Raw genomic sequence first — 24,588 nt, forward strand, 5'->3', positions numbered from 1 at the left:
TTAGATAATAATAATTAATTGGCGTCTGCACCTAACACATAGTTTCATATCCACCAGCGTTATAAAAAAGCAATAGGACTACACTAACCCTTTCCCACCAGGAAACTCAAGCATTGACTCAGCGCTCCAACAATCTAAACGAATACTACGAAAGCTTGAGAAACAACGTGATAACGCTATTAGAACATGTCCGATTGCCTGGCGGTGGTGCTCCAACGCCTGAGAAAATCGGTCAAGAAAATTTCGATTCATACTTGACCAAACTGCAAACACTCTGCACACCAGAAGGATACTGTAGTGATGAAAATAGGCCACTGTATGAAACTGTCAAGTGTGCATTACAAGATTTTACGGTCCTTCCAACGCCTATATAAGTGTATGTGAGTGTTGAAATCTGGCATTGGCAAGTATGTAGTGTGTAAACCATCTATGCCAGATTTTCCAAGTTAAATCATTTGTACGTAATTATAAATTGTGATTTAATGTAAATAACGTTCATTTGTATAGATAATACTGGATTATTATTATGCTGTATATTTTTAACTGTACATATTAAAAGGATACGAAGACGAACCTTAAATGTATAAACGTTTGTTGATTTGTATAATTTTGTTTTAATCCACTTTCTCGTCTGCATTATTTGTTAGTAGACATTAGAAATTTTTACTTTCCTAAGTGGCAGAAAAATATGTAGATCCTTGTCATTGCCATATTTTTAGATCTGTGATTTGTAATTAAGTGAATTGATTTTGTCTAGACTCCAGTGTTATTTGTAATAGTATAATAAGTATAATATAATGTGCAATACGCAGTAAAAAACTCGGATGAAATGCAAGTTTTTTACTACTCTCAACTCGTTATTATCCATGCCAAGTTTCTTGTTTTGTTATTATTTTTTATTACTCAAATAAAGTTTTTTACTGTGCTGTTTACTACTAAATTGTTGTGTAATGTGTAAATAAAATAAATGAGCATAGCCACTCTTATCATTAAATATTATTTGTTCACACCAAATGTCTATGTTAACATAAATACATGTGTTGTTATTTATTACAAATAAACTCTAAAAGAAGTAGCTCCTGCCGTCATTAACTTGATACGAAATTGTTGTATAATAATTTGAAATTTTCCTTACCTTGACCAAAAAAAAAATAGAAGATAGGTATACTTACTTTGTTTTTTTTTATATATAAACAATCAAAGTGATGTTAAGTGTACAAGATGTGTACAAGCGTCAGATTACATTGAAATTGTCACATTCAGTAGCATGGAAGACGTAAAATAAGATGGAAGGTTGACATACGCACGTGAACTGCACGCTCCATGGGCACCGTCATTTGGTCCTCAAAAATGCACCAGCAGTGCAGTTTAATGTTTCTGTTGCAGTACTACTTGCCTACCTCAGTAATAAGTAATATAAATTAATAAAACATAAATATTAGTACAAATTTTTAGTGATGTCTAAATATTATTGAAATTCGTAAACACCTCCATAACGTCAACCGCGAAGAAGGCTACCAGCATTTGAAATAACGCGATCCCCCACTCCCAGCCTCCCTCACGCAACGACTATCCCCATCTACCAATCACAATGTCATTTCCTACTACTCGTCTATAAATACCGCTGTCTCTTCAATTTTCGGCAGTTATAGTTTCGCCACTGGTATCGTTCAAATATTGAGTTAGCGTGCCATAACCTCCCCTTTCCTGTCCTGAAGATGCCCCTTACAACAGCGGGCGAAACGCTGCCTTTTCTTCTAAATTGACGCGGTCTAACCCAATAAGACCCAGATTTCAACCTGACTATGCCCGCGAAAGCCTACGTTCTTACACTGGTATTATTGGTTATCTACCAAATGGATGCCTCCATGCAGCGTGCACTTTTACTGGGTGTTTTAGCTTTCCATCTTGTTTTAAAAATTGTTCTCAGTGGACGATACATTTAACCTAACTTAATAGTTATCTACAAACCTTTTTCAAGTGTAATTCAGAAAACGTAAGAAATATTTCAGTGTTAATCGTAATTCAGATAAGTTATTTAATTTTTTGAAACTTATCTGAATTACAATTAACACTGAAATATTTCTTACGCTTTCTGAATTACACTTGAAAAAAAAAATTGAATTCAGATTAGTCAATTGTATTTCAGAAAGTGTTAATTTTAATTTAGAATTAGTCATTTGTAATAGAGAATTCGTCAATTGTAATTCAGAATTCGTTATTTTCATTTAACAATTGCATTATCAAAATTTCTCTGAAAATAAAATATTTAATTTATTTTGTAAAATACCATGTTTATGTAATTTTTTATCCTGAAAATAAAATAGTTTGTGTTAATGTGTAGCTTTCATTCTGAGATAATAGTAAATTACTCATCTGAACTACAATCGATATTTTTTGGATATATGTAACATGAAATTGAACTGTTTTGAATTACATGTAATAGTTTCTAAATTACAATTATTAATTTCTGAAATATAATAATGGACTAATCTGAATTACATCTGATGGTTTCTGAAATTCATTTTACTCTTCTGAATTATAATAGAAGTTTCTGAAAGACAAATGACTAATCTGAATCACATGTGATAGTTTATAAAAAATGTGTAGTGTGAAAATATTTTTACAAAAAAAGTTAAACAATTTCTCATCACATTTTTCAAATAATATTCAATAGGACAATGATAATCTCATTCCACGAAAGGATAGGCGTAAATAAGATTCTAATTTTCGTGGTTTTAGAGATACTAGGTACATATTTTATAGATGATTTCTTGTTTTGCAAAAGACGTTCTTTTGTTGTAATTGTTTCTGAAGTCACATAAAATCGTCAGTAAAATCGACACTAAATATTTTACTCTTCAATTTTGAAATATGTAATGTTAATATTCTATCTGTCAACAAATCTTGACCTTTTTTATGTCTATTTAATGTTACCGATGATTTTTTTTTATAATTAATTAGTAAAGATACAAAAATTTTGGTAATAAAAGCAACAAATAACTTTAAACATAATAGCTACAATTCAAGATACAGCTTCTTTGTTTCCGCTTTCAAAAGCCTGCAGCAAAGGACATGTAAACATTATTTTTACAAACAGAAATAAATAGGGGCAAAGTGCAAAATTTAAACCAAGATAATTTTGAAATTTAACATTTTTACTTAGTATTTTTCTTTGGAGCGCGAGTTTTTGGTTACATTGGTAAATGTAACAACGCTTAAGCGCAAAAATAGAATTTTTACTCCGTGGGGAAAAGAAATTTTTTACTTGTGCCATTTAGTCATAAAAATTGCCACTTTTGTGACGTTTGCTTATAAAATAATTTTACCAATTCTTGCTTATTAATGTTATAACTGTAATTACTGTTCTGAATTTTTTATTACCAATAAAAAATATAACTTCAACAAAATAGTGTAATACAAAAAATAATAAACATAAACTGAGATTAGTAAATTGACTAGGTACTTCTCTGCAATTTTAAAATTGCATAGTGTACGCAGAATAAATATACTTTTTATCCATTCACAACACACGCACCAATTTATCAATAAAATACCCAATGAGCAATGCTCCTAACGTCATTTAGCGATAGTGATTCAGACGAATACATTGTTGAAAAAATACAAATAAAAAAAATCATCATAACTAACTGTTTTTAGTAATACTTGTATTTACTTAGATTCATGGCACCTGCAGCAACTATGATTAAAATTTGCAAATTCACAAGAAAAAATATGCAAATAAGCTTAATTTGGCCAAGAGACTTTGAAGAACTTAACCCTGGAAAATGGTACTACATAAAAATTGCTGTTTTTTTGCTGACTTATGGACTTTTTCCTTTTTGCACGTTTTTGCATTTAATTGTGACAGTAAAAAGTAAGTTATTATAGATTCTTTTATAAGCTTAGAAAGACATTTTAGACCATTTAGATATTCCAGTTAGCGAGAACATCGGAGTAGTAGTGTCGAATATCGGCATTTCTTACATGGCAATAATCTACGTGCAACAGCAAAATAAAATAGCTCAACTTCTCAAAGATTTATCAGATTTTAAAGATTTCGGTACCCCACCTTGTTTTGAAAAACAAAACAAAAGATTAAATTTCTGGTCAATTTGCGCATTTATTTATCCAACTTGTGGTGCCTCTTTATATAACATTTCAAAACTTTTCGAAAAATCAGAATGTAATAAAATTTATCAACAAAATGGGTTACCTCTTACATGTGGATTTATATTTCCAATATGGGTTCCTTTTAATATTAATTATTTTCCTGTTTTTCATATTATTTTAATCTGCACTTGGTTTTGCACTACGATGTTTGTAAGACTACATTTATCAATTTCGTACAACGCTTTCGAGATAGCACATCATATTATTTTGAGAATCAAACATTTAAATGAAATGATACTCGAATGTTTTGATGACGAAAATTATAAAATTAGTCGGAAAAAATTTACGAGGTGTGTTTTGTACTACAAACAAATATTAGAGTAAAGTTTTTATCACAAAAATCGCAACGTTGACTAAAGCAAGATTTTTAGTTTGTCAAGTAGACTAAATGACAGTTTTTCAAGTATCATGTTTGTCCATTTTACTATGACCTCAGCTGTTTGCGGATGTTTAGAAAAACAATTTGTTGATGTAAGTGATTAAATTATGACAAACACACAAAATTCCGTTTCAGGGTGAATACGTCGGTGGCTTTATTCATCTAGTAGGATGGATTATATCATTATTTATTGCATCAGTTGGAGGACAAGATCTTGTCAATGCTGTAAATTTTAACAAAATTTTATTTCTATAAGAAAGTTGAATCTTGTAGAGTGAGTCTATTTCGGAGGCTATTTGGTCATCAAAATGGTATTTAGCAGACGTTAGATTGAAGAAAGATGTTTTATTCATGCTTATGAGGTCTCAGAAAGATCTTCACATGAGTGTGGGATCCTTTGGAGTTCTATCTTATGCTTTTTTTGTATCTGTAATAACTTTCGATTTTTTTTTATTAATCAAGTACATGTTTTTATTTCAGGTCTTAAAAATGTCGTACTCAATCTTGGCAATGCTGACTTCATAACTTTACTTGACAAAACAAAGTGAAGTAATGTGTTGAAGTAAAAATATTGATGGCATAATATTTTGGATGTAGATACTAGTACAAGGTATGGAATTATTTTTTTTAATTATGTGTCGTTTTATTATTTTTTTACAGTTTATTATACAACGAAATTTTATTAATCACTTGTGAATTTTTCGTGACATATTTTTTCAATTTCGTTTTTTCATTTTTACGATTTCTCACACAAAAAAATATATTTAGTTAACTAAATGTCACAAGTAAAACTTTTACCTTTCGCTTAAGCGTTTCTACGTTTACCATTACTTTATTGACATTTACCAATGTGGCTCTTTCCTGCTTTAGCAATCATCTTCATAAACATTCGACATTTTCCACTACTAACTGCACTAGTTAAACACATCTCACCACAAATTTCGATATTGAGGCGCTGAATTATTTGCCTCAGTACGTTTAACAAAATAAATATTCAGCTTTATCAAATAAACTATAACTTCTAATAACATAATACACTATTTTTCACTACTAGCTGTAAAAAATACCATTATTTAGTTTGTCGAGAGGTTGTGAAGTTGTTTTTCTCTCCTAGTTGTCAATAATCATTTTGATTATGAACCAAGGGCGGGTTATATTGTGGGTAAATGCCGATGTTGGAGGGTATTACATTGATAAAAATATTTCTAGAATATTATTATTTAAAACTATTGCCATCACAAGTACTAATGGAAGTATTTCAAGATGAAATTAATGCAAAATCAAATAAAAAAGCCTTAAATTTCCTTATTACAAACAGCAGAATACCTAACCCCAACTCTAATACTTCTGTCTATGTCAAAACTGTCAAAACAACAAGTGGGTTCTTTCTTGTTAAAAGCTTTAATAGTTGCAGAAGTACAAAAATGACATAACCACATTTACGATAAGAAGAAAATAGTACCTCCAATATAAGTTCATAATTCAGATAAGTAATTACTGTAGGTAATAGTGAATTAACAAAATTAATAGTTGTGAATTACAACATGTTCGTCTAAGGCAACAAACATGTCCACTAAGTAAGGTTATATTTTTCACCGTTGTATTTCTGGGTAATAAATATGCTAGTAGTGAAACGTTTAAAACACGGTATAGAAGATTTTTATAGCTTCGCATTTATTATTTAAATAAACAACTCGGCTATAAAAAATCTCTTCTCTACTTTGTGATATAATATACTTACATACTACTTATTATTAAATTTTTTTCACTGCCAGAAAATTATCGGGATAGCAATACCTACTACAACAGCTTCACTTTTTATGACAAACATTAAAATTATAAATTTATTCAATTTTTTATTAATTTTAACTCAAAAAACATGTATTGCTAAAACTAGTTTATAAAGTAATAATAAAATGAGAGAAATAATAAACATTTTTCATGTGCAAAAATAATAAATTTATTACATTTGTGTTGTTGTTTTTACAGAAATAGTCTATTTATCCAGTATTTAAAACATAAATCATATGTTCAATTAAGCCATATTCCGCAACGCCTGGGAATAATTTATTACTCTCAAACTATTTAATCATTAGGTGAGAACGCAAAGAATAGAATAAGACATTTTCAAAACCTAAAATAATAAATGGTAAATAAATTAAAATATTGAAGCGTAAGAGCCGGTTTCGAGAATATTTAATTGTAATTCGCAACTAATTTAACGTTTATTAAAAAACTAAATGACAATTAATCTTGAATTAAATTTAAAATTCCCTTCTATAAACCGGCTTTAAATATTTTGATTTTTTATTTACCGAAACGAATAGTGCATATGAAACAACACCAAAAGGTCCGGCAGTTATGTTAAGATCTCTTTGTGACCTCATCATCATTAGTATTAAATCTCTTCTTAATCTCACATCAACGTTGTACCATTTTGATGCCCAAATCGATTCCGGAATTGTATCACTCTGAAAAAATATAACAATTATGAAAACGACACAAATTCAAGTTTTTTATCAACGGCATCTTGTGGTAAAAATAATAAACGCATAGACCCGCCATATCTGACCTGACTTGACCTGATCCGCCATATCTTGATTGAGCGTTGACAAACCAAATTTGTATTAATCAAGAAAATGTCCTCGACTAAAAAGTTTTCTATATTATTTGTGCGTTAGGTATTTTACAACCACAAGTCTTATTAATGTTTCAATATTAAAACTTTACGCCGTATTCCTACCACACTTTAATGTAAATAACTATTGTCTATTGAATAAAATGGGTTGTTTCACGTTTATTTAGGTAAACCCTACCGCATTAATAAAATGTTGGCCTCCCAAACATCCAATAAATAATGCCAAAATCCACCCAATAAAATGTAGAATAGCACCAAACGTACTAATTCCCTGTGAATGGCGAAATATTAGTTACAAAATTAGCAGTGAATGAGAAACATTGGACAGTTTTTTACTTAATCAACTGTAAAATGTTTCTCATACAAGGTTTGCATAATCATACTGATACTATTTGTTTTTCCAAACAGGCGCAAATTGCTCCAGTTAGTGTAAGATGTGCAAACATGCAGTTTGAAAAGCAGTCATCAACTCTTGTTGCAAATCTGGAAATTATTGATGTTATGTAAACAAAGTTCAATTTCAGAAACTTACTCTAGTATTTCAATGTGATATAAAATACATTGTCTTAGTTTTCTTCTACATATGTGATAGTCAGGCTCATCAAAACATGTAGTAAGCATTATTTTCAAATGATTTATTCTTAAAATTATATGGTGAACCATCTCCAAAGCATTGTAAGACACTATCAATGGTAGTTTCATGAGCAGATGGCAGCACGTAAATAAATACAAAAAAACCAGTTGAAATTGTGGAAAATGATCAACTTTGAACGGAATCCATACTGGAGATAAGAGACCACAATTTTCATGTAAATCGTGTTCCTCATTAAATCTTTCACATGCATTTTTTTGAGACAGTTTGTAAAAATTGTAAAAAGTTATCGTAATAAATGCGTGAATAAAAACGACAATAATGTAATTTTTTAATCGTCTCTCTTCCTCTTCAAATCCTGGAGGTACACCAAATTTTTCAAAATTTGATAAATCACGAAGAATTCGAGCTGCTTTCTTTTGATTTCTCACGTAAGCTAATACCATGTAGTAAGTGCCATAAATGGCAATAATTATAGCAGTTTCTTCGGTCACATCCCAGTTAATTTTATCTACAAATGAAACAAAATTATGAGCGACTTAGCTATTTTAAGATGACAAGAGTTTTAAAGACAGTTTAAAAAGTGAGGTTGTAATTTAAATTCGAGCGACCGATAGGAAGCGAGATGTTTATACAATAAACTTGTGTTGTCTTCAAAATTATTTCCAAAACTAATATTGGATCAAAAATTTTGTGAAATTCAGAAGTTGTTATAAAGAAATTTAAGAGTATTTTATGTACTCATAAAGTGGGTTGTGATTGACGACATACTTTATAAAAGAGCGTATGTACCTTGGTGAAGGATAAGAGGTAAGCTTAAATATAAAATATTAGTGTTAGAAAAAAAAAAAAAAACGTTTAACGTTTGTCTACTTCAAAACACACACGTTTTAATTTCGTTTAAAAAATCACCCTATATACAAATGTAGTAGGACACACAATTTTGACACTATTATAGCAAGTATAATTTAATTCACTCATAAGTTAAAAAATATCGTTTAATTTTTTAAAAGTATTTATCAGCAAAACGTCCATTACAAAATATAATTTTTTCTATATTCTTTTATTTAAAAACTTACCTTTTAAAACAATTATAAAATGCATACATATAGCAATGCACCACAAACTTGTAAACGACAAAAATGTAAATATTCTGATATAATACCACTTTCCCGGATTTATTTCTTCTCCTTCTTTTGGCCATATTAAACTGTATAGAAGGATTTTTCTAGTTACACGGGATACTTTTATTTCACACTCGTTTGAAACCATTTTTTTTAGTTATAAAAATATAGCAATATCATCAAATCTGATAAAAAACAATTAATTCAAAATTATATATGTTTGCAATTATTATAAACGATTAGTTTTTATTATCTTGTTACTCTTCGGCTTTATGAACGGTACAAAATAAAAGATGCAGCAGAAACCGTTTATGTAGATAATGAACAAAGACAAATGAATAAAAGAAAACTTTATAAATACCTAATTAAGTTTCACATTTAAAGCATCAATACACACTTTTAAAATAATAATTAATATGACAACACTTTAAAAATGTATAATAAACTAATATAAACACTGTTCATTAATTCAGTAATTGAAAAACAAATGTTAATTATCTGTCTTTAAAAATGAAGTGTTTTAAAACCCGACAATTTAGAAATTCATAAAGCTTTAATATTAAATTTGGATTAAATTTCTCAAATCTAAAGCTTTTATTATCTATTTAATTTTTTTCAACGTTAATGTGCTTACCACTGCTCCACCATTCCCTAACCGGTGGAAGAAATTTTGACAACAGATAAAGTTTATAATTTTTTTAACATAAATTGTAGGTAACATTTTGAATAAATATTTTTATACATTTATAAAATGCATAAACATATCTTTGTACAACAATAAATAAAAAACCGTTTTTATAAGAAAAGAATTATTAGTATGGTAATCTCAAAAGTTTAAACAATTAATTAAAATAAAAAATATTTTGGCATCGCTTCTTTACAACTTTTAAACATTTACACTGGTAGTATGCTTAAAAAAAATCTCTAATACTTGTTAGTCAAACATTTTTTTAACAAAAAGTGTGTTTACCCAGCAAATTGTGGTAGGTTTCCATTTAAAAAAAAGTTACTATGTTTATCTGGTAAGTACATATAAACAATTAATTGATATTCAAATGTTTTTTGAATAGCATTTTTATACCAATTGCACACCTATAATTTTATTTGCCAAAAAATTGATAGTTTTGCCAGAAAAGAAATCGTTTTCAGACTTCTGGACCACTCTGTATATCAAATGTATTTTGTCTAAAAAACATTAAGACACAAATAAATTGCTTTCATGAATAAACTAACAAGAACTGTTTTGTTGTTCTTAAATGATTTAACCAACAAACAATTTGTTCAAAACAAAAACAACTTTTTTAAATTTATTTTAATTTTATTTGTTATTATTGGTTTTAATAAATAATTTGATATTTTTAGTAACTGTAATGTTACAATAACTTTATAAGTTGCGGTCTCAATATCAGTATGGTAACTATTTGCTTTCGTTTTTAATTAAGAATAAAAAAATATATACAATGGATAAATTGTAAAATCGTTACATTTTTTTTATAATTCGCAAACCATTGATCGATTTTAAATTCCTTGGTACATTTCGGTAGACAATTTTATGCTTTTTGCAACATTTACACTTTTTATCAAGAATGTTGTTAAAAATTTAATAAGCTAAATGATAAAATTCTCTTAATGAATTTGCCTAATTTAACTCGATATTTGAATTAACGTGTTTTTCATTATTCTAAATATTCCTTAAAATCAATAGGTCATGAGAAGGGGGAGAGTAATAAATTATAACGTTACTGTTGGTACTGTTCAATAAATTTATTTTGAAAACTGTTTTAATACAAGCAATATTTTTTTTTAATAATCTTGCAGTGGATGAAACTACATTACATATAAAATTTTTAAAGGTGCAATTTGCTATTTGAAAGATTCCTAAAAGTGAGCATTTTATGATGTCATCACACAGAGAATCGAGTATGAAGTTTTTAAAACCTGCAACACTTTAAAGTCCAATTTGTCATAAAACTTTGGTTTTCACTACCGTAACAAAAAGTGGATAACAGAGAATTCCGAAAGGACCAGCTCGTATAAAAAGAGATTTTTGTGATCTTGCAAGCATAAAAAGCACATTCTTTTTTAACTCCAAATCCGCTTGATACCATTTTGCGGCCCAGATAGCACTTGGTAAAATTTCGCTCTAAAAAAAAACATGTTTTCAAACTTGTTAACTAATTTTTTACTAAATTTACAGCATTAATCAGATATTGTCCAGCAACGCAAGCAACAAACAGCGCCAAAATCCAGCCAAAAAAATGCAAAGTACCTGCAACAACATTAACTCCCTAAAAATTTAAGTGAAATAAGTATAATTTAATTAAACAAATTGTTACCGAGATAATTTGCTTTTCCAAGCAGGCACATATTCCACTAACTAAAGCCAAGTGACCAAACATTGCATTAAAAAAACTGTCATCCAGTCTAGCCGCTAAACTAAATATTTTTTTAAATATACTATTTGAAAAGTTTATTAAAACTTACTTCAATATTTCGATGTGATATAATATGCATCGTAAAAATTTTATGTGACGAATATCATTCCGATTTTCATTAAGAGATTCCAAAATCATGTTTTTTAAATGTTCAATCCTTAAGACAATGTTACATACAATTTCAAAGGCGTTGAAAGAAATGGTTAATGCCAGTTTGATTAGCATGTAACCACTTAGAAAAACATAAATTAAAACCAGTTGAAACACAGGGAAATAATCTATCTCAAACGGTAACCAACATGATACAAGTAATCCGCAATAATTATTATTTAATCCTTTTTCCTTATTTATTCTCTTACATTCCTTCTTGTTTATTAGTAGTTTACCGTTATAAAATATCGTAGCAAGTAATGTGTAGAAATACAAAACTTTAGCTAAAAAGTTTAGTTGAACATTCCGTTTTTCAAAATTTGGAGGTTTTCCAAAACTTTTGAAAACTGAAAGATCTCGCATCAAAAGTGCCACTTTATGTTGGTTTTTTAAATAGGCGCATGTCATGTAATAGGAACCATAAAGGGCAATAAGAATTGCAAACTCTTCTGCATCCATTTCGTGACCAGCTGCAAATTGTTACTTTAAATTACTTAATAAGAACTGCTAAAGAAATATACCTGTAATAGTTACACAAAAATGGAGTGTAAGAGATAAAACTAACAAACCAGTTATTACAAAAAATCCTAAAATAGAAATTTTGTATTTTATTCCCGGATTTAATTCAGTCTTTTCATCTGGCCATAGAAGATTGTATTTTAAAAATTTTCGAGTCACAATAGAAATTTTGATTTTGTCGTTTTCCATCATGTTTCAAAATTATATTTTTTTCTTGTTGTTCTTTGAAATGAAGCTAACTGTCAACTGCTTCTAAAAGGTAATGCATTTTACTGAGCATAAAGTAATTGATTATTATGAACAAAAGACGCATGACCGATTTCTAAGAACTTTATCTGGACCTACCTACAACGTAACATACAATTTCAGAACTATGATTATGTGAGTGGGATAATTTTGGTTAAAAAGTTTAAATTATTTTCTGAAGTCGAGTTCCACAATAGAACACAGTAATTGAAAGTTTATATTATTGATGATAACATTTTTTGTCTAAAATGATGGCGTTTTATACATCTCTTCTTTGGACGTAATTTCAACTTCTTACGTATCTAAACATGTGTTTCCTTTTTGAGAATAATGCATCTATTTCTTGTACTTTTTCTCCCAAAATAGGTTTTATAAGGTAGATATGAAAAATTAAGTTCACATATTATTTCAAATTTTAATTCTTCTACACATGTTTTTGTAAAAACAATTTTTAAGTCATTTATTTTTTTTTGTAAGTACATAAATGTTGGCTAAAATCAATAGCAAATGCTACTTTTCAAATGAAGAAATTTATAATAATAAAATGTAATTATAAAAAAATCTACGTAGTACGTCGATGTTTCAAAGAACGAGATAAATAAAAAAAAGTTTCACACTTTTAATTAACAAAAACGAATATTTTTGCAGAAGCAGTTTCATTTTTGCAATGCAAGAACAAGAAATTAATTTAAAAAAATATGAAAATATACACACTCAGACTATAAAGTGAATTCTGGTCTGATTCAAAATAAATCACCTTACTATAAATACGAACCAGACTTGTTTTTAGAAAATGATAATTACAAACTTTATTGGGATTAAACAGTTTGGTCACAAATCACACGTCTGGTTTGCGTTGAAATAAAAAAAATGATTATTTAGTCACCTAACTCAAAATTTTTAATTGTGATACTAGTGTTTGATGCACTAGCAGGTACAGATTTATTTAGTGTAAAAAGTTTATAAATAAACAGTTAGTATAAAAAAAATCACGGCCTTATACAGGGTGTAACAAAAAATGGGGACAAAAAGTAACCAAAGATTCCCCAGTTCAAAATAAAGTGATTTAATAATGCCAAAGTTTAAAAAATATTTTTAAGATAGACTTTTGCTTGAAAATATTTTGTCCAATTTTAGTTTTGCGTGGGTACTTTGTTTGTTAATGAACATTTCTTAATTTAAACCTTTTATCAAGATGATTTTTTAATTAAAATTCTTTGAAAATATTTGGTTTTATGTTTAAACATTTAAAGAAAAATACAATATATTTACAATCACACGGCTCCCAAATTTTAAACCTATAACCAGAAGAAAAAGGACTAAGTGAATCACCCTAAAAAATACCTCTTTTAATTTGAATAAGATCTGTTTTTAAATTATTGTTTTCTAATGTTAAATTTAAATTAGTTTTCTAAAAATTCATAATATAATTTAAGAATGAGAACTATATTAGATTCACTTGCAACGATGGATGGATGCAAACACGGACGACCCTCGATGAGTCACAACCTTGTAAATATTTAGTTAGGGCCAAATGGTACCGTAAATAAGTCCATAGAAATTACCCCAAGCCAAGCACTAATGGAATACCGTGTAGTTTCAGAAGATTTGTCGGAAACGCAAGATCGAAAGGTAGTCGATGTGACTGCATTACGAGCACAGATGAAGGAAGAGGCCGACAACTACCAGGCTGAGCCGAAACGCCGTTTTGACGGCTTCAAGTTCACACATCCAAAGTGTGGTCCATTCAAAGTGATGTAGGTCTTGGGCGAAAACAGTTGAGGTACAGACGAGTGGCAGCGGCGAAAAATATGATTTCGTGATGACCTAATGAATGGGGCGAGAATGCCAAGGAGCAGATTGTCTCGGTCCCCATAAAACAGACAGTACTTGAACCCTTGAAACGGTTCTGAGAAAATGCAGTTGTGACGACGGAAATGCGGCAAGGATACGTAAAGCGCATTTGTTGATCAACAGGAATGACAAACAACTTAGCTGCAGACTGCAAATAAACTAAGAAACTAAAACGCACGGTGGTAGAGAACGCGACAACAGCAGAGAGCAGATACCAGAAATCGTTGTCGGGTGGTTAGAGTGCAACGTTTGGTAGAGTTCTCCTAAAAATAAATGAGAACAGAGTCAATTTCTTTATGGATGTAATTATACTTGGTATCCCAATAAAAATATCTCCGAACTTAGCCAGCTGGGTTGGTTTCCGGGGCCGTATTCACTTTATGCAAAGCTTTATGTATGAAAACTGAGCTCTTTAATGGCTAATTTCAAATGCTACGGTTTTTTTTCTGTACAGGTTTTAATAAAAATGTTTTTTATTGGTTGTAGCGTATTTTTTTTAAATAACAGTTTTTTCCCTCTCTGTTAACAAGAAATCGCAAAATCTTGACGCTACAAGGGGTTTTAAACAATTAATAGCTAGGAATTAATATCTAGCTGATAGGGTGCAATAAAGAAATTGAAATAGTTAAAAACATTCAAAGATTTACATGTCGTACATAAATTAATTCAAAATCAAGTTCAAAATCGAGTACGCCACTGGTTGGTTTGTTCATCTATTTTGTCTGATGAGAACAAAAAAAGTGTAGAAAAACCTCAAAAAAATTCCACGCGTTGTCGATATTTTTGGGTTAGTGTATCCTTCGTTGCGAACGTGGAAATAATTATTTATTCACACGGTGAATTTTATAAATTCGGAAAAACCAGGCATGGTGCTGTTGTATGGAGAAGTCGTGGCTAATGCACATCGCTCTCGTCAACTTTGAATAGAGAGATATTCACTGCCACAGATTCCACATTTTACAATATTTGCTTATGTTGTACAATATTTAAGGTATCACGGAAAATTTCAAGCTGTAGGACAAGATCGAGGTCGACAGCATACTGTACGAGTGGTGAACGCCGAGGTGAAAATCTTAGAAACTGTCGAAAAAGAACCAAGAATCAGCACTCGGAGACTGGCTTATCTCTCATTTCACTGCATGGAGAACACTTCGTGAGCAGGGTTTGTACCCTTATCATGTTCAAAAAGTGCAAGCTCTTTAACCGGGGAACCCCAACTTCGTCTACAGTACTGCTAAACAAGATACATCAAAATGAGAATTCTCCATTTTGTGTTTCTTGAATCGAAACGTCTCGACTAATTTAATGGTTTTTATTTCCTTTTGTCCTGTAAACCATCTTCCACGAAATCAGGTTAGAAAATGAGAATTTTGTGAGTGTGGTGCTTTTTACTGACGAGGCTTCCTTTACGCGTAATGGTGTTTTTAATTGTCATAACACACATATGTGGAGTGATGAAAGTCTTCATGCTGTTCATCAAACCCTGCTTTAGGAACAGTTTTCGATCAAGCGGAATTATCGATGATGTTTTAATTGGGCTACACATTTTACCACCACGTTTAAATGCCGACAACTATCTTCATTTTATTGACGAGCACTTAGACATTCTGCCTTTGGCAATCTATCGCGACATGTGCTTTTTACAAGACGGTATACCTCCTCACTCCGCTCGCGCAGTTAATAATCGCTTAAATGAAACTTTTCCAAATCGGTAGATAGGAAGGCATGGTCCTGTGCGTTGACCACCCCGTTCACCTGACCTAAATCCGTGCGATTTTTTTTTATGGGGATGGATGAAACAAATGGTTTATTCCGCGTCCCCATAAACACTGTGCAAGAATTACGGGAACTGTGCAAAATGTCTCTGCAAGAACCAACATCTTTGGAGGAATTCGTGAGAACATGCAAAAACGAGCACGTGCTTGCATCAATAATAACGGCCTTCATTTCGAACACTTATTTTAACAAGTAAAATCTACGTTCTTTCGACTCCCTCGATAAACTTTCATGTTCATCTGCTGGAGCGTCGCGAATGGTACGGATTCAGGGAATTTTGCCGCAGTAAAATCTCGTTAATAAAACTAGTACCACTTGTCCTCATTTTCCGCTCTTTTGCTGTGATTCAAATTTGTCGGAAGATTTAACAATCACTCTGTATAGTCTATGGACACACCAAGCTGTGGATCGGCACTTCGAGGGAAAGGTTGGCGGGCCTTTGGTGGAAAACAAGGTGGCCGGAACAATTCCTCTCCTTGTCCAAAATTAAGTTTAAGTTAGTTTTTCATTTGCGCTATTTAAGATTTGTTTATGTATTTTGTTGTTTTGTTATTGCACTTTGACCCACATTGATATTAATCTTTGAAACTTTTTTGAAAAATTTACAGATTAGGACGAAGCTATAGACGAGAGCCTGTGACCAACAAAAGCTATATTAATTGTATTTGTTTGATTAGTTTTGATAGTTCCTATTTCTTAGTTTTACACAGTTCCAGGTCGATCGCATTGAAAACAAACACTTCGTCAAGTCAGGAAAGGCCGTGACCGTTTACGAAGTACCAAGGGGAAGCGGGACGGGATTCTAGAAAGCGAAAGACGGAAACAACCCCGAGGGCAGACCGACTAGAGACTAGTATTAGTTCCGACTTTTTAAATAAACCTTTAATTAAAATTGTTGTTTTATTGCTAACACAAGGTAAGCATTTTTCCTGGCCACAAATGCCTTGTTTTTTGTACGCTTATGAACATTAATACAGGGTGTTTGTGGATTGCGAGCAAATATTTTAACCACTAAGAGAATTTGTTATGAAAAGTCGAATTAAAAACCAAACAAATTCCGTATCCAAATTTTATTTTTGCAATTTCCCCCCTATGATTTTCACGAGCCGTTCAGTGTGTCTGTCCTTGTTAGTTGAAAGTAAAAATATTAATGAAAATAAATTGGATTGAATGTTGACCGTGAAAGTTTTTATACAGAAAAAAGGAAACTTTTTGTCCAAAAAAATTAACACTTGATTACATGTGTCAGTTTAGTTACTCGTTAATGCGCTTTCGGGTGAATTGTGCCCATCGATTTGAAATCAAATTGTCAATCAAGTCATTATGGCCAACTACTCAATCGCCAAATTAACTAATGTACGGACATCGCACTTCCAAGACCGATTTTCACTAAATGTTTGGGCAGTGATCATTAAAGATCACCAAATTGGACCCCACATATTACCTCAACGTTTAACTAGTGCCGTTTATCTAGATTTTTTGGAAAATGTGTTGTCCGATCTGTTGGAGGACGTGCCCTTGGCGACATGCGGTATTTACAAGTAGAGCTAGATCAGATTATGCCAAAGTCGCCACCAATGGATTGAACAATCATTTTCCCTAGAGATGGATTGGTCGACAATGACCACCGCGGTCACCAGATTTAAATACGTGTGTTTTTGTGTTTTTTTTGAGGGTTCAAATGAAACAATTAGTGAATTAGTGTACGCAGCTCAAATTTATACCTGCGAAGGTGTGTGTGAACGCAAGCTTCCCTAGCCCGAAGAATACAAGAAGTGTGCATTTCCAGCAATTTTTTATAATAGCAAGTATTGACCCACTAACATTAACACTGATCTATCCTAATGTAGCGATAATTTTTTTGTCTTTACGCTGTTTAAGTCCCAAAGTTTTTTCTTATGAATGATTGTAAACATCATATTAAGACATAGGCGGGGACGGGTTTTCAGCCTCAAATTATTTTCAATTTTAACTCAGAAATGACGTGCTTTCGACAAAAGTTGGAATAACGAAAGTTGTTTCTTTTGACGAGTCCTATTAGTTATTAAAATATTTGCTTGCAATCCTCAAACACCCTGTATAATATAATAGTAGATAAAATTATGTTACTAGATAAATAAATTTTAAAGGTGCTACGTGCTATCTAAAAAGAAATCCCAAAAATGACCATTTTAGGAAGTCAGCATACAGAGAATGGAGTATGAAGTTTTTAAAACCTTCAACACATTGAAATAAAATTTGTCCTAAAACATATTACTACCAACTACCGTAACAAAAAGTGGAAAACCGAGAATTCCAAAGGCACCGGCTCGTATGAAAAGAGATTTTTGTGATCTTCTAAACATGAAAAGCACATCCTTTTTTAATTCCAAGTCCGCTTGATACCATTTTGTGGCCCATATAGCATTTGGTAAAATTTCACTCTAAAAAAAAACTAATTTTAAAATTGATCACTTTGACAAATTGTTCACAATTTACAGCATTAATAAGGTATTGTCCAGCAGCACAACCAATAAATAAAGCAATAATCCAGCCAAAAAAATGCAAACTACCTGCAACTACATTAACTCCCTAAAAATTTAAATGAAATAAGTACAATTTAAAAAAAAAAAGTTTACCGAGACAATTTGCTTTTCCAAGCAGGCACATATTCCACCAACTAAAGCCAAGTGACCAAACATGGTATTAAAAAAACTGTCATTTAATCTTGCCACAAAACTAAATAAATTTCTAAAAATATTATTTGAAAAGTTTATTAAAGCTTACTCCAAAATTTCGATGTGATATAATATGCATCGTAAAAATTTTTCATGGCGAATATCGCTTTGATTTTCATTAAAAGTTTCCAGAATCATGTTTTTTAAATGTTCAATCCTAAAGGCGATATTAATTACAATTTCTAGTGCGTTGTAAGAAATGTGTATCGCCACTTTGATTAGCATGTAACCACTTATAAAGACATAAATGAAAACTATTTGAAACATTGGAAAATAATCAATCTCAAACGGTAACCAACATGGTGCAAGTAATCCGCAATAATTATTATTTAATCCCTTTTCCTTGTTTGTTCTCTTACATTCCATTTTATGTATTAGTTGTTCGCCGTTATAGAACATAGTAGCAATAAATGAGTACAAAACCAAAATTTTAGCTACAAAGTTTAGTTGGGCATTTCGTTTTTCAATGCCTGGGGGTTTTCCAAAACTTCTGAAAATTGAAAGATCCCGCATCAAGAGTGCCACTTTATGTTGATTTTTCAAATAACAACATATCATGTAATAGGAGCCATAAATAGCAATAAGAATTGCAAATTCCTCCGCATCTATTGCGTTGACAACTGCAAGTTTCTACTTTAAATTGCTTGCTTTATTATAGTCATAAACATGCCTTTAACTGTGATAAAAAAACGGATTGTGACACATAATGATGTCAAACCAGTTATTACGAAAAATCCTACAACACAGAATTTCTATTTTAATCCCGGATTTAATTCTGCATTTTTATTTGGCCATAAAAGACTATATTTGAAAACTATTCGAGTTACAGTTGAAATTTTTATTTTTTCGTAATCCATCATCGATATATAGCTTAATTTTGCTCTAAATATTTTGTTCTTTCTTCTAACAACTTCTGAATGAAGGTAATGCGTTTTATTCAGTATTGAAGATTTTGTTAAAAGTAATAATCTAATAATAGATTATTATGAACAAACACGCATAAACAATTTTCGAACTATGATCATGTAAATAGGATGATTTTGTTCAAAAGTTAAAATTACTTTCCAAAGTTGAGTTTTGTAATGATGAGCAGTAATTGAATCTTTATATTATTTAACGGTAAAATGATGACATATCTAGACCATGACCTATTATTTAAATGTCTTTAAAACTACGATTGTAATTTTTGGTAAAGCTTTAAAGCTAAAGAAGACGACAAAGTTAAACCAAATGCGTGACAAAAACAAGTATCTTGTCTGTTTTTAGTGATATTTTCGATCCAATTTTAAATCAAAAAATTGAATTGCGTTTTTAAGACATTTACAATATACGCTTACACTCTTGTGATAAAAATTATATATTTTCATTGTTCGAATTTTATATAAATATCCATAATACAGGTGCGCCAGAACTCGCCCCCCAGAGAAAAATGCCATATAAGGTAAGATACCAGGAACATCTAAAAAATGTTAAAAAAATGTTATTTATAAAAATTTCGAAGTTATGAGAGTTTAAATTTTGCACTTTGAATCTGTTTATATTTCTGTTGGAAAAATAATTTCCCAAGTTTTTTTGCTACAGTCTATTAGGAGAGGAAACAAGGAAGCTGTATCCTAAATTGTAACTCTGTTTAATGTTAATTATGGCTTTAATTGCCATACCTTTTGTTACTTTGTTAAAAAAATACATGTAAGTCGCAATATTACCTTCAAATACAGGTAAAAAAGATTTACAAAATTGAAACAAAAGGTAATAAATAAAAACGATAATTGTTTTAAAGAATCTTATTACAAAACAAAACGATAAATTTTCAAATTATATAGTGAATCTTTAGTCTTTCGTAGCTCTCAGAATTTTTTTTTTAAAAATTCTTAATTTTCAAAGTCAACGTGTGCGATTTAAATTTTATTGGATGTCGTGTGTCCAAAAGTCGATAATAGTATATTATGACACGAGTTTTATAAGAAGCATTTTGTCGTACGCACATAAAGAAGTAAGTGCGACAAAATGCCTTATAAACGAGATATCATACAGTATTTTTCCTACCTTGCACTTACTTTTTTAAACAAAAAAAATAAAATTTCGGAATGGAAGGAATTTTGCTGCAGTTTATAAGATTGCGCGGTGGCCATGAAATAAATTAACTTGAAACGTCATTATTTTATTGGTAAAATTACATTCCAAATGTGTCGACGACGTTTTGCAACGTACGTCTCTAGAAATACGGTCCGTCTTGACAGCAAATAAGTTGAACAATTTACTCCCTTTTCTTTACAGTTAGGTAGACTATATCAAAAATCCCCGAGGATGGGGTCCGAGCTCCAAGAAAAGGAGGGTGTTAAAGATGTCTTTTTTTGTTTTTTTTTTGTTTATATCTTGAAAACGATCACTTTTATTGCTTACAAAATTTCCTATAAAAATGGTCCTTTGCATTTTTCTAACCGGACTAACCGTAAGCGAGTTATAGGGCTGACAAAAAAACATTTTTTAAAGAATGTGCTTTATCCGCATTTAAAACAGAATTAATCTTGTGATATAAAAAAATGACAGTAAATTGAATTTATTGCGTGCAACACTTCATTAGAGACTCTATAAAGTCGTCCTCATATGCTGCATCTTCGTCTTCAACTTACACATTGAAAACCAAATTACAGTCTTGTTCAGTACAATATTAATAGATATATAATTTAATATCGATGATTTGAATTAAAAAAAAAAACTTACAGTAAATTGGATGTATTAGGACCAACAGTTAATTAGAGGGTGTCACGGGGGGCTATCAAGTCTTCCTGGTTATCCTTACATGCTGAACTAGCATTTGCCTGCAACTTCGTCCGCATGTATTTCTGATATAAAATGGGAAAAAGACCGTTCACAAAACCATTCCATAGGCTTAGGTACTCTGTAAAGCTGGATAACTACCTATGTTTTGTATAGGATTTAGCTATAGTATTCTCGTTCTTCGCATGGTCTATGTTTATGGATAAATGTTAAATGTTGATTTTCATAAAGTGTCGTCTTAGTGCACTTCTGCACCCTCAAAATTCTAAATTTTATGTTTCTAATTTTGTTTTTAAGCGTTTACATCCTACTTTATTTTGTTAGAATTTGAAAAGCGTTTACATCCTACTTTATTTTGTTAAAATTTGAAAAGTGTACTAATACACCCTCTAAGGATCATATTTTCCAAATTGTACTCGTATGTTTCTATATTCCTTTAAATGTGTACACCGTTTCATTCTATTAAAAAATAATTTTCGAAAGATTTGATTTTAGTGCCCCTTTACACCTTTAAAGAATTTTATGTTTATATCTCTGTTTTAACAGTTACACCCCATTTCACCCCCTTAGAGATTTATTCTCTCTTTCTTCCAAAATTTTTATTTATATCTGCGTTTAAATGTTTACCTTTCAGGCAAACCAGCTTAGTTGAGGAACGCTCTACACAAATAAATACATACTTTCCATATACTAATGAAATGTGTTTCGAAGGATTTTTAATGCAATTTTATGTAAACTCTAAACTTCAGAAGCTTACAGTTAGTCCTACGACAAACATGAATAAGACTATTTTTGTAAGAAATTTTGATGCAGAAGTAGACTTCTACAGAAAATTCTGCATAAATTACATAAACGATGAGTTTGTATTCACAGACCCTCGTGACTCCCCCCTCCTTTAATGAAGTATTGGACCCAGTAAATTCAATTTACTGGCAGTTTTTTCAAATTGCAAGACTAATACTGTTTTAAATAAAGCACATTTTTTAAATAATATTTTTTGTCAGTCCTATAACTCGCTTACGGTTAGTTCTACAAAAAAATGCAAAGAACTATTTTTGTAGAAAATTTTGTAAGCTTTGATAAGAAGGTAAAAACCGATAGTAGTAATCATAAGCAAAAAAACAAAAAAAGACACCTTTAACCTTCTCCCTCTCCTCGAGCTCGCCCTCCACCTTCGGGGACTTTTGATATATGTCTACCCAAGTGTAAAGAAGGCGTTTTAAAAAAATCTATCTCTCTAAATCATCTCAGATCATCAAATACAAAAAAACATAGAAAAACATAAACCTATGACGTATCTTAGTTCAAATTGTTGATTGCACTCGAACGTTCCAAACAATAATTGGAGTCGTCGTTTCGCTCCTTCTCTAAACAATTGTCTTCGATCGTTAAAATGTCCTTACCGTCCTTAATACTTAATATGCTATAATCCGAGCTATAATCTATATTTACAGGAAATATTTACAGTGTTACAATTTGCCAATAGCTCTAAAATTAACGCTTTTCCCAAATTCTGATGCAATTGTTAAGTAAATCATTTGCATCAACTCCGGTCCTGTCTGCAATAAATCCACAACCAGTGTGCCAAAGTTGTCGGCTTGAGGGGTTCTCGGTTTGGAATAATCATAATAAAATTTTATGGTGTATGTACAACTAAAACGTTTTTACAGTAGAGGAGGACATTAGAGGAATTCATTTGTCTGCACTTTAAGTAATAAAAACTTTTAAGTGCAAAAACAGTGGTTTTATTTATTTTGTAACAGTGTTTGATTTTGATCTGCTAGTTTTTACGTAAACTATAAAATATACCTACATTTACTAAATTTACTTTAAACATCGCAATACTTTTTCCGAAACCTTTATGATGTTAGAACACAAAGGATGGAATACGAGGCTTTTAAAACCTACAATTGGAAGAAAATCAGAAAAAAAATATACAGGTAATTCAAAAATGTCGGGCTAACTCTCGAATTGTGATAGAAGACTTTCAGCTAAGCATAAATATGAATGTAGAATTTTTAAGCCTTTTTTGAGAAAAACAGAGCTGTTAATTTCCAAATTATCATGTAAGCATTTTGGCTATTTTGTTTAGCTTTCTATACATGATCTAAACGGTCAAAAACTTAACCCAAAAATTTAACTTTGAGCAGCTTTATCTCGTGAAAGCAGGCTCAAACAATTTTTTGTTTATCACCAATGGCCCGATACTTTTGAATCACCCTGTATGTTGCACATTTTTTACTGAAACAAACAGAGCATATGATACAACACCAAAAGGTCCAGCAGTTATGTTAAGATCTCTTTGTGATCTCATCATCATTAGTAATAAATCTCTTCTTAGTCTTACATCAGCATTGTACCATTTTGATGCCCAAATAGCCTCCGGAATTAAATCACTCTGCAAATATTAATAATTAATTGACTCTCAGTATTTTATGGATGATAACTTACAGCATTAATAAAGTGTTGGCCCCCCAAACAAGCAATAAATAATGCTAGAATCCAGCCAATAAAGTGAAGAATAGCACCAGATCTGCTAACTCCCTAATAGTAAAAAAAATTAGTAATGAATTAATGTATCAGAAACACCTTTCCGTTTTTGAAGAGAAAAAATTGCTTTATAAAAATAATTTTTTTCACTAAAAAAACTGAAAGATGTTTCTGAAACAAGTCTTGGTTGTTCGTACAGTAACTATTTGCTTTTCCAAACAAGCACAAATTGTACCAGTTAGTGTAAGATGTGCAAACATGCAATTCGAAAAGCAGTCATCGACTCTTGTTGCAAAACTACAAATTTCAATCATTAGATAAGTAAAACTTAATTTTATTTTAAAACTAACTCTAATATTTCAATGTGGTACAAAATACACTTTCTTAATTTTCTACGACTTATTTCATAATCAGGATCATCAAAACATTCTTCGATCATTATTTTCAAATGTTTTATTCTTAAGATAATATGATGAACCATCTCCAAAGCATTATAAGACACTATCAATGGTAGTTTCATAAGCAGATGACAGCACGTAAGCAAATATAAGAAAACCAGTGAATATAATGGAATACTATCATCAACATTGAACGGAATCCATATTGGAGATAAGAGACCACAATTTTCATGTAAATTGTGTTCCTCATTAAATCGTTGACAAGCACCCTTTTCATACATTTTAAAAAAATTGTAAAATGTTATTGTAATAAATG

At 30.7% G+C, this 24,588-nt stretch overlaps 5 protein-coding genes across 7 annotated transcripts in view; 2 read left to right on the forward strand and 3 right to left on the reverse strand.

Moving 5' to 3' along the window:
* The window catches only part of LOC123015504 (myelin transcription factor 1), a 241,221-nt gene extending 240,144 nt beyond the window's left edge, over positions 1 to 1,077 (forward strand). For all 3 annotated transcript variants that reach the window (XM_044415265.1, XM_044415267.1, XM_044415266.1), the window contains one exon: positions 102 to 1,077. In XM_044415265.1, coding sequence (XP_044271200.1) covers positions 102 to 374 — 273 coding nt within the window. In that variant the 3' untranslated portion in view covers positions 375 to 1,077. The remainder of the gene's footprint in view (positions 1 to 101) is intronic.
* A 2,625-nt stretch (positions 1,078 to 3,702) lies between these two features.
* On the forward strand, positions 3,703 to 5,077 carry LOC123011907 (odorant receptor 49b-like). Its single transcript, XM_044409616.1, has 6 exons — positions 3,703 to 3,877; positions 3,923 to 4,493; positions 4,545 to 4,644; positions 4,688 to 4,777; positions 4,826 to 4,981; positions 5,033 to 5,077. The coding sequence occupies exons 1-6, from the start codon at positions 3,703 to 3,705 to the stop codon at positions 5,075 to 5,077; spliced, it is 1,137 nt and encodes a 378-aa protein (XP_044265551.1).
* Positions 5,078 to 6,644: 1,567 nt separating this feature from the next.
* LOC123015400 (odorant receptor 49b-like) lies at positions 6,645 to 9,054 on the reverse strand. The gene is made up of 6 exons (XM_044415093.1): positions 8,862 to 9,054; positions 7,723 to 8,293; positions 7,574 to 7,673; positions 7,369 to 7,461; positions 6,868 to 7,023; positions 6,645 to 6,686 (listed from the first exon to the last, which is right to left on the reverse strand). Exons 1-6 carry the CDS (start codon positions 9,052 to 9,054, stop codon positions 6,645 to 6,647), a joined length of 1,155 nt encoding a protein of 384 aa, XP_044271028.1.
* Positions 9,055 to 10,728: 1,674 nt separating this feature from the next.
* Positions 10,729 to 12,249, reverse strand: LOC123015399. Its single transcript, XM_044415092.1, has 6 exons — positions 12,013 to 12,249; positions 11,391 to 11,961; positions 11,243 to 11,342; positions 11,102 to 11,194; positions 10,894 to 11,049; positions 10,729 to 10,844 (listed from the first exon to the last, which is right to left on the reverse strand). The coding sequence occupies exons 1-6, from the start codon at positions 12,200 to 12,202 to the stop codon at positions 10,800 to 10,802; spliced, it is 1,155 nt and encodes a 384-aa protein (XP_044271027.1). The 5' UTR covers positions 12,203 to 12,249; the 3' UTR covers positions 10,729 to 10,799.
* Positions 12,250 to 18,057: 5,808 nt separating this feature from the next.
* Positions 18,058 to 24,188, reverse strand: LOC123011916 (odorant receptor 22c-like). Its single transcript, XM_044409625.1, has 4 exons — positions 24,072 to 24,188; positions 23,836 to 23,928; positions 23,627 to 23,782; positions 18,058 to 18,102 (listed from the first exon to the last, which is right to left on the reverse strand). Exons 1-4 carry the CDS (start codon positions 24,186 to 24,188, stop codon positions 18,058 to 18,060), a joined length of 411 nt encoding a protein of 136 aa, XP_044265560.1.
* Between the last annotated feature and the right edge of the window lie 400 nt (positions 24,189 to 24,588).

This window comes from Tribolium madens, unplaced genomic scaffold (assembly GCF_015345945.1).
Source record: "Tribolium madens isolate multiple individuals breed KSU strain unplaced genomic scaffold, Tmad_KSU_1.1 Scaffold_19;HRSCAF=116;Tcas5.2_LG9, whole genome shotgun sequence".
Lineage (NCBI taxonomy): Eukaryota > Metazoa > Arthropoda > Insecta > Coleoptera > Tenebrionidae > Tribolium > Tribolium madens.

Bases quoted from the DNA above. Each gene is read 5' to 3' on its own strand.
- LOC123015400 (XM_044415093.1), bottom strand. From the start codon at position 9,054: ATGGTTTCAAACGAGTGTGAAATAAAAGTATCCCGTGTAACTAGAAAA. The intron at 8,294-8,861 runs GTAAGTTTTTAA...TTTCATTTGTAG, and splicing joins TTTTATAATTGTTTTAAAAG to ATAAAATTAACTGGGATGTG. The intron at 7,024-7,368 runs GTAGGGTTTACC...ATATTTTTTCAG, and splicing joins GCCAACATTTTATTAATGCG to AGTGATACAATTCCGGAATC.
- LOC123011907 (XM_044409616.1), top strand. From the start codon at position 3,703: ATGATTAAAATTTGCAAATTCACAAGAAAAAATATGCAAATAAGCTTA. The intron at 4,494-4,544 runs GTAAAGTTTTTA...CAAGATTTTTAG, and splicing joins TACTACAAACAAATATTAGA to TTTGTCAAGTAGACTAAATG. The intron at 4,645-4,687 runs GTAAGTGATTAA...ATTCCGTTTCAG, and splicing joins TAGAAAAACAATTTGTTGAT to GGTGAATACGTCGGTGGCTT.
- LOC123011916 (XM_044409625.1), bottom strand. From the start codon at position 24,188: ATGATTGAAATTTGTAGTTTTGCAACAAGAGTCGATGACTGCTTTTCG. The intron at 23,929-24,071 runs GTACGAACAACC...TTTTACTATTAG, and splicing joins TGGAAAAGCAAATAGTTACT to GGAGTTAGCAGATCTGGTGC. The intron at 18,103-23,626 runs GTAAAAAATGTG...AATGTGTTGAAG, and splicing joins CATATGCTCTGTTTGTTTCA to GTTTTAAAAACTTCATACTC.
- LOC123015399 (XM_044415092.1), bottom strand. From the start codon at position 12,202: ATGATGGAAAACGACAAAATCAAAATTTCTATTGTGACTCGAAAATTT. The intron at 11,050-11,101 runs GTAAATTTAGTA...GTTTTTTTTTAG, and splicing joins GACAATATCTGATTAATGCT to AGCGAAATTTTACCAAGTGC. The intron at 10,845-10,893 runs GTAGTGAAAACC...AAAGTGTTGCAG, and splicing joins GTTATCCACTTTTTGTTACG to GTTTTAAAAACTTCATACTC.